We start from the raw sequence: 9,924 nt of genomic DNA, 5'->3' as shown, positions 1-9,924 counted from the left end.
AGTAAGTGAGTAAGTCAATAAGTGAGAGATGATTAAGAGTGAGCGATTAAGTGAGTAAATGAGTAAGTGAGTTATTAAGTGAGTGAGTGAGTGAGTGAGTGAGTGAGTGAGTAAGTGAGTGAGTGAGTGAGTGAGTGAGTGAGTGAGTGAGTGAGTGAGTGAGTAGAGAAACCATGGATTTCTCCTGGTGCTATGTGTGGAAGGAGAATAGCCGCGTACCGCTGAGACAAGTTCAAGGTCACACTCAGAGCTAAAGCTTGTACCGACCCGATCCTTCGGACAGTAGAGTTCGGAGACCTCGTAGTCGTGTCTCAGTCACTCCGTAGCCGTGATACTATACTGTGATACTATACGGAGATATGTACTCAGTATAATCCAACCTTGGCTACCCTAGCTGTGACGGTTATAAAGCTTTATTATTATTTTATTAGTGCTAGAAGGACAAAATGGGAACAGGAGACAGGAATCAAAACTCAATATTAAAAGGAATCCTACAAAATGGTTCCACCTTCAATTATCCTGGTAAAAAGCAACATAAATGTTGTCAGATCAACTATAACAAGTAGTCAACAAATTGTGCTGATACAATACCCATTAGATAAATCATGATGATGAAAAAACACAAGATCAAAACTTCAGTTTATTCTATACTAATGATTTGTTTATTTCAGCTGTTCGGTTTGGACGGGTACCTAAACGTGAAAAGGCCAAAATTTTGGCCGCCATGCAGTCAAGCAAGGCCAAGATCATGGAGAGCCGAGTTCTTTTTGAGATGTCGGACGAGCGTAAGATAATAGACACAATTGTTCGCGCGCATTATGATACTTGTGATTATACAGTAGAGAAGATAAAACCGTTTATTAGCGGTGCACAAAATCAACTCAAGCTTGCAACATGCACGGGACAGGTCAGACAAAAAACTTCTTTTTCAAATATTTTTTATTCTTTCTCTGTGATATAATGCTGTTATATTACCTACTTTAAACTTATTGAATTTGAATTTAAATCAACTGATGATAAATGATCTGATACCATGTTTGTATACAATATAAACGGCAAATGATTTGGATCACGCTATTTTGATTATTCGCTCACCTTATACAGAGATGATACGTATTTGTCCTTATACATCCTAATCATGTCTATTTAAAGTCATCATTATATTATTTTCAAAGTTTTGGACAAGATTTGATTTTAATGAATTTATCCGAAACAACTTCAAGATCACATTTAGTTTGTCAAGGACGACCCCCCCTACACCAAGGGCGTTTTAGGGGGGCTATGGGATTTGAGTTCACCTGGAAAAATGGTGGAAGGGGGTGCAGCCCATTCCTGTTAACTCTTCATTTAAAAAAATTCACAATGTGCAAAATCACATTTTTATCCATAATTTTTTTTTTATCAGTTCCATTATAATCATAATTATGTGAATTTCGATAATTTCAAGTATTGTTTTATTTAAAATATTATTTTAGTAAAACAATCGAAGTTGTAACTTGATATACTAAATTCAAGCCCCCCCCCCTATGCATCCCTTGAAATAACCTCTCAAGTAATTTGAACCCTTCTAGTGTTTAGGCCTTACATAATAAAAAATGCAAATACATATGAATATATATCAGTATCATAATCATTATAACGTATTACATCTTAACTCCGTAGTTGAACATCTATTTAAATTACATAAATTCTTTTGATTTGTAAATAATGAGGAATTGACGACAATCAGCGTAATGATGAAATAAAAAGCTGATCGGCCTTGAAATTTGATGTTACATTCTTTCTCCAGTTAAGAGGCCTCTCTAGGGTTATTCACTAAACTGCTTTCATATTAAAACACAAAATTCACTTTGAATAATATTTTTGGGAATATTTTACACAATGCTTAAATTATATATATTTTTGGGAATATTTTACACAAAGCTTAAATTTTTAATATTTTTGGGAATATTTTACACGAAGCTTAAATTTTTAAAATTTTCGGGAATTATTTTACACAAAGCTTAAATTTTTAAAATTTTCGGGAATTATTTTACACAAAGCTTAAATTCTTAATATTTTTGGGAATATTTTACAGAAAGCTTAAATTTTTTATATTTTTGGGAATTATTTTACACAAAGCTTAAATTTTAATATTTTTGGTAATATTTTACACAAAGCTTAAATTTTTATTATTTTACACAAAGCTTAATTAATTTTTTAATATTTTCGGGAATTATTTTACACAAAGCTTAAATTTTTAATATTTTTGGAAATATTTTACACAAAACTTAAATTTTTAATATTTTTGGGAATATTTTACACAGCTTAAATTTTTCAGGGTCAAAAGATTTGTAAATATCTAATGTTTTAAATATATGAAAACAAAATCGTTGTTTCCCTATTATTATTACAAACAACTACAGATATAGTATTCATTAAAGATTCCCCCCTTTCCCGCTCTATACACACAATCTTAAACCTTTCTTCCATTATCTATATTTTTGCATATTCCTCCAACTCCTCTTCTGCTTAATCACTCTTATACCCCTTTCCATGAATAAGAAGTAGGATCAAGAAATGACGCATTATTGATTAATTAAATTGATTTTAGATAGCAAGACGTAGTTTAACTACTTACATCTAATTCAACTAAATTTAAAATACAGTTGAGATTAACTTGAACCAATGCAGGAGAAGTAGTTCAACTACATAGTTCAATAAAATCGTTGTTTATAAATTCTCACCTCTGTAGAATGCCTGACAATACAAAAAGTACAATCCAAATGCATTTATGTATCTTATTCCCTCTGTACTGTCCTACCCTATGAGGAAGTAAGTACATATTCAGAAAAGGCGTGGTTGCAATAATTTCAAGGGTAGGCGTGTAGGGTGGAGGGGAGGTTCATTATTACATCTCCATATTTGTTAAATCATTTTTAAATTCTTTCTTTGTAGATTCCTTTAGGTAAAACGTGGGAAGGAATTGGAATTATTGATAAGAAGAGGCAAATGGATATTTCAACCCTCGATACGTTGATAGATCTTGTAGAAGTTGACCCACTCTTTGATTAAACTCGACCTGACCCTTTAACCAGGTGTATGCCAAGTATCTAGATCTGTGTGTGTGTGTTTGTGTAAAACTGGTTTGAATCAAGGATGGCTTGAAGGAGTATACCGTTGCCTCTACACAAACCATGAGATGGGGCGAATCTGACCTTCGCTGCGTAGAGACTAAATCAGCTGGAGATACGCGACCTTCAGCTCCGTAGAATCAGTCAGGAAAAAATTTGCCATTTCGACCTTTAAATTTTGACAAACAAGGCAGCAGGCCTGAGAATCCATGCAGGAAATATTTGCGGAACCTTTGCTTGATTGCAGGGGGTGGGGGTGGGGGGTATAGAGGTATATGGACTGGAGGGGAGTGGGGAGTAGGAAAAGTGCCTTCAGGGGGAGGGGCATTGCATTTCCTCCTTGAATGTTCACAGATAATGTAAAATGGTTTGTTTATAAAAGTGAACAGGCTGAGTTGTATACATAGTAAATATTTTGACGTATATTAATGTGTACATATACTCCATATACTTTGGGTAAGTGGGCCGGGTGTAGGGGAAATAAGTGCAAGGGGGGGATATGTTTACTGTTTAGGGGAAACCTGGCCTTCATAATAAATGCATTTATTTCCCCCACTATATATGTATATTGTATATATAGCAGTAGCACGGGTAAACCCTACAGTGTTATTGGATGTTTAGGCCCACCTTTCTAATCCATATACTCATTCAATCTATCCATCCTTTCATAGACTCATTCATCCTTTCATATACTCATCCTATCTATCCATCCTTTCATATACTCATTCAATCATTCATCCTTTCATATACTCATCCTATCTAGCCATCCTTTCATATACTCATTCATCCTTACATATACTCATTCAATCTATCCATCCTTTCATATACTCATTCATCCATTCATCCATCCAATTTTTAATCTTATTCTCTATCTTATTTATATCATTAATTTTTTATGTTCATGAATATACTTAATATCAATCTATTCTATTAATCTTTATCAATATATTATAATTGCTAAGATTAAAACTAATAATTAGATGAATATTATGGATAACATAAACTAAACTATTCATAATAGAACATAAGAGCAGACACACCTTCTATACAACTACCACACCCTTATTTAGTTCCTATTTGAAGGGGGGGGGAATGTGGGGGATTTGTCCTACATTCCCTGTCCTTGGCCCCCTCTCCCTTCAATAGACAGGGTGATGAGGGGGGGAGGGGGGAATAGGGAAAAATTTTACTCAATATAAACATATATTTACATTACAACCAATAAGCTACAATTAACATCCAACCTTTCCATACTTAACCCTTCCTAGCTCTACCCTAACCTTTCATACTTAAATTACTTTTTTTGTTTTATGAAATTTGATAATAATTTAAAAATTTGATAATATTAGTACTTTTCAACTAGTTAACTGTAGGAATAGGTGTTATAAAAGTACAGTTTAAATAAACTCTAGTTCAGCCTTTAATTAATCTACTATTCACACAGCAAGGTCAAATCATTTTATTTTCATAGAATTTTTTTCAATAGAGAAAATTTTTATTTAAAGTACATTTTGATTTTTTCCATCGTTTAAAATAATAAATTTTTGAAGATTCGTTAAACTTAGCTCACAAGTCCTTGTGTCGACATGTACTAGATATTTAAGAACATTCTTGACTCATTTTAGGGAATTTAATAGTTTATCTTCGGCCGGCCTCTAAAATATCGGCCTCGAAAGACCAGTTCGTCACCTTTAAAAATTTAAATTCATTTATCCAACTTTGTTTCAGTGTAAAGAAAAATAAGATCTAACTTTTCTAGGAATTTTGAATATTTAAGAATCTGTGCATCTTTAGTATTTTTATTAGAAATGTTCGTGCTTAATCGGTATTTTCTCCCCCCCCTCTCTCAGACTGTCTATCCTATCAGCCTTAGAATATTCGACAGTTATTTTAAACTGATTATTTGCCTGTTATAATATACATAATATACTTTAATACTCTATCAAGGTCATTTCAACAGAAAGCAACATCTCCAGTCTTTAATAAATACTTTTAACTAAATTCTTTTTGCAAAAGGTCATTGTTGCAAATTCAGCAGAGAATTGTGCAATTTTAAATCCTTTGAGTTTTGGTGATTTGAATGCTGTTGTTTATAAGGTTTGTTAAACCGTTGGTAGTTGTATATAGTGTAGACCATATACTGTAGAGTCACACCGGAAATGGATTGGATTAGATGCGGGGATAGATAGATAGATAAATAAATGCATGGATAGATAGATAGCGAGCTGGGATTTAAACTGTGCTTTTCAAGGCTGAATATTATAAACTTTAACAGAAACAATTTGGAGTCCCTCCTCCATCTTCTTCCTTCTCTTCCTATTCACAACCCTCCTCCATCTTCTTCCTTCTCTTCCTACTCACAACCTTCCTCCATCTTCTTCCTTCTCTTCCTACTCACAACCTTCCTCCATTCTCTTAACCATCCACCATTTTCTTAACCCTCCTTCATCTTCTTCCTTCTCTTCCTAATGAAAACCTTCCTCTTTTCTACTCCTTTAACAGAAACAATTTGGAGTTCCTCCCCCATCTTCTTCCTTCTCTTTATACTAACAACCTTCCTCCATTCTCTTAACCATTCTCCATTTTCCTAACCATTCCTTCATTCTCTTTCTTTTCCCAACCATCCTCCATTCTATTCCTTCTCCCAACCATCCTCCATTCTTCTCATTCCTCTAACTTTATTCCTCCTATTCTGTCGATTTATCTATATAAATTATTTATTAAACCTATTAATAAGTCCATACTTGAGGTTTTCTCTGTATTTCTCTCCATTTATCTATCTATCACCTTTTCTCCCCTTCAAACTAAATATGTTGACCTCTCCCTCCCCCCCGACTGTCTATACGTCTAGAATAAACTTTATATGCTTACATAAACAATTCAATTTTCCTTAATCTACCCCTCATTCTCCGTTCTTCCCACTTTCCTTTCCTTCACAACCTTACATTTCTTTCCCCCTTCCCCTCCCTTCTTACCTTTTAACATTGCAACCCTTCCCACTATCCCCTTTCTTCATAAAACCTTTCCACCCTTCACAACCTTTAAACTTTTCGACACTTTCCTACCAATCCTACTCTACCTTTCCGCCATCCCTCCTTCCTCCTTCAACCCTACTCCCTTCCTTCTCCCTCCCTCCTTTCTCCTTCAATCCTCCCCCCTCCCTCACCCTCACCCCCCCCTTCCTCCTTTCAACCCTCCCTGCCTTCCTCCCACTCCACAACAATTTTGTGCATTGAGGGTTGATTTTTATCTAGTCAAGGTCGTACTGGAGATACAGCAGCAGTACTCTATACTCTGCATCTGTTCTTATGTTTTTACCTAATTTAAATCCCTCCCCTCCTCCACCGTAGCCCCCTTTCATCCCTACCCCTCCTTTTCTCCCTTACCTCCACCCTAAGCCCCCTTATATTTCTCTCTCCACCCCCCTTCTTTCCTCCCCTACCTTCCCCCTTAGCTCCCTTTCCTCCCCTAATGCTGACTCCACAAAAAGTATACCTTTAAATCAAGATGATAAAAATCTGAAACTTTGATTTGTTTACAAACAATAACAGATAATTAAAACTTTTTAACCTCGCTAGTAAACTAATGTTATTCATTACATGCAGTACAGTCTGTACTGCACAGAAGGTCCCGTTTTGTACAATGTTAGTTGGCTTGTACTTTAGTTCACTTCAAACCTTCAAATCCTAATGTATTATTCAAATCTGTTATTAAAATTTTAAAATTTTTAATTTAAGTTTTAATATTTAATAAGACAGTTATATTTTTGTCGGATGGCCTTGCTAACACTTCAGCAACAACAGATCTATAAATATTTGACAAATAGACTTGATATATTGTAATATATCGATATATATATATATATTTGTAAATGTAGAACTAGTTAGAAATATATTAGACAGTAGAATATATCCCAGATAGAAAGATAGATAGTTATAAGCTGGCAACATGAATTCTACCAAATAATTCTACTCAAGGCCATTATACTGAAGGCAAGAGATGAACCGGGGGGGGGGGAAACCACATCGGGGGGGGGTCAACAACATAAATATTTCTTTAAAAAATATAACAACTTACTTCATCCTTAAAAAGACAAGATAATAAGTTTAAAAAGAACTTTTGAAGAACTATATTTTTTCTTCTCTTTTTAAAAAATTTGTATGATACGTAAAAAACAACCTATGCATAGTTTTTATTATAAAGTATATGTGAAGTAGCCGAAAATCTATAAATTCTTCTTTGTTAAAAGGTTAAATTTTGTAAGTCCTTGAAAATTGGAATGGTTCAATGAATAACTTCGAAGGTGACGGGAGGGGTGGGGGGGATGGGTAGGGGGGAGGAAGGGTATAAATGGCCACGCCTTTCAATAAACTCCACTAAACCCCAGGATTCATCTATTCATTGATTTTGCATATATTCTGCTGCAAACTTGTCCTTGGTTGGCCCTGGCGAGCAAAAACTAATGCAAAACTAGTGGCAAAATCCTTGCAAACTTTTTATGCAAATATCGCAGGCTATTTTTTTGGCAGCGCCTGAATTTGTTCAAAATCAGCAAACCTCTAATTTTGTTCAAGATGTTTTCAGTGCTTTTAATTATTTTGAACAACTTTGTTATCTGAACACTTTATCATTAAGATTGTTATATTTTGAAAAAATGGCGACACGGGACCTGGGAAAATTTTACGCTATTACAGCTCATTAACTCAACAAGAAGTATGAGCTTATTTCATGAAGGGGGGGGGGGTGCGTCGTCACATTTTTTAAATTCTCACAAATATAAAAAAAAAATATTACTTCCGGGAAGTGAGTGCGGCGGCCTCATCCAAGGTTGGCCTCCGACTCTATTGAGGCTGTTTTCACGGCCAAACATTAGAGTATTCTGTGAGGCCAACACGAAGGTCACTGGCCTCGGATAGAGGGTACATTGAACTTCGAGGCCGAGGAATTTTTACAGAAAATATAACCCCCCCCCTCCTCCCAGCCTCTCCTGGGATGAGGTTGAACTGTATCATGCCCGCAGCCTCCTGAGGTCACTGAATCCAAGACTGTTTTTTACATAGCTAACTGAGCACAAAGAATTTAGGGGAAAATTCAAAAATTTTAAATATTTATGAAATTTCTTTTTGACGTTTCTAACTTTTCTCCAAAATTGACAGCATTATATAACAGTTAGACGAACTAATTTCCAAATAAATAATATTTTTTTTTATTTAGACGTGTCCGATGAAAGGAGGCTCAGAACAGTCTTTCTTAGATGAGTTTTCAGATAGATTTATGGATCATGTTAGACAGGTATAAATAAAATATCTTTAAATAATTTGTTTTTTATAGAACAATTCATGGTTCAATTCAAATTAGAAATGGTATTGCCATATTTCTTTTAAAAAACGATTAATTGTAATGAGCTTATGTTTGCAGAAATTAAATCTGTTTGTCTAGGTTTGCACATTTGCAAAATGTATTCCTGGTTTTAAATGTCTTCAACATGACGACCAGGTTACCCTCCTCAAGTCCTGTGTATTCGAGGTTCTAACAGTTCGTCTTTCCGGACTATTCAGTAATCAGGTATAAAACCATTATTCGTCCTTGTATCATCATGCTCTTCGTCCTTGTTATACTTATATCATCATGTTTTTCGTCCTTAGTTATACTTGTATCATCATGTTTTTCGTCCTTAGTTATACTTATATCATCATGTTTTTCGTCCTTAGTTATACTAATATCATGTTTTTCGTCCTTATCTTATTATATAAAATCAGATTTGACATGCGATTAAAGTAATGGGCTGTCAGACACCCCTGTCCCCCCAGCCCTGTGGGTTGTAAAAGAATCCTCCTAAATGAAAAAAGCTTGGATGAGCAGATGCTAAACCCTAGAGCAGTTCATCCTTCATCAATCCTTTAAACATATACCTACATTGGACGAGGGTGGGGGGGCCCAGAACCCCCCCCCCCCTTCTCGTATGTGACTAATTATTAACTAACGCATCTGCCATTAAGTGGTGACACGGATTTGTTCTCGAGCAGATGGTTTAAAACATTTGGGGTGGGGCGGGAGGGGTGTGACCTTGTAAAACAGATTTTTATGTACCCTAAAAATGTCAGGTTTAAAGTAGTATCTCCATAAATTCCGAATCCTAAACCTTCTCCTAAGAGCACCCTTGAAACCTAGGTTAAGATATGTCTCCTTGACTCTAGGTTAGGTTGAACCCTGAGCAGTGAGCAAGCAAGGTTGAGTTTTAATTCCTCCCACTGGTATCTCTTGAACACCAAGAACAACGACATATAATATTATGAAAGTTTCTCTTCCCCTCCTAGTCGCAACCAAAAAAAAATATAAAAAAGTTAAAAAATTAAATTGCTCGTAATTCTTGATCTGAGAAAGAAAAAAGAATTTATTTGACCGAGAATATTATCCCCTGATTTAAAAACCCAAATAAAAACCAAGGCGGTGACCTCTATTAGATCTATCTATCTATCTATCTATCTTAGTGTAGAACTGCAGAATGAGTATGGCATTGAGGGAACTAGGAAACCCTTCACTAGTATTCAAGCAATCCATGGCAACCTACTCAGTACTCTGGGTTAGGTTAATAACAGGGAGAACCTACTCAGTACTCTGGGTTAGGTTTATAACAGGGAGAACCTACTCAGTACTCTGGGTTAGGTTTATAACAGGGAGAACCTACTCAGTACTCTGGGTTAGGTTTATAACAGGGAGAACCTACTCAGTACTCTGGGTTAGGTTTATAACAGGGAGAACCTACTCAGTACTCTGGGTTAGGTTTATAACAGGGAGAACCTACTCAGTA

The 9,924-nt window shown here is 35.3% G+C and overlaps 1 protein-coding gene across 1 annotated transcript in view; it reads left to right on the top strand.

Annotated features, from left to right (window-relative positions):
* The first annotated feature begins 313 nt into the window (after positions 1-313).
* Positions 314-9,924, top strand: part of LOC111699363 (nuclear hormone receptor E75) — a 15,081-nt gene continuing 5,470 nt past the window's right edge. Inside the window, exons 1-4 of the mRNA XM_023470032.1 lie at positions 314-522; positions 672-907; positions 8,328-8,405; positions 8,553-8,678. Of these exons, the coding sequence (XP_023325800.1) occupies positions 447-522; positions 672-907; positions 8,328-8,405; positions 8,553-8,678 (516 nt within the window). The 5' untranslated portion in view covers positions 314-446. The remainder of the gene's footprint in view (positions 523-671; positions 908-8,327; positions 8,406-8,552; positions 8,679-9,924) is intronic.

This window comes from Eurytemora carolleeae, unplaced genomic scaffold (assembly GCF_000591075.1).
Source record: "Eurytemora carolleeae unplaced genomic scaffold, Eaff_2.0 scaffold356, whole genome shotgun sequence".
Classification (NCBI taxonomy): domain Eukaryota; kingdom Metazoa; phylum Arthropoda; class Copepoda; order Calanoida; family Temoridae; genus Eurytemora; species Eurytemora carolleeae.
Note: the sequence above shows the minus strand (reverse complement) of the source record. Positions and strands in the feature narration are given on the sequence as shown.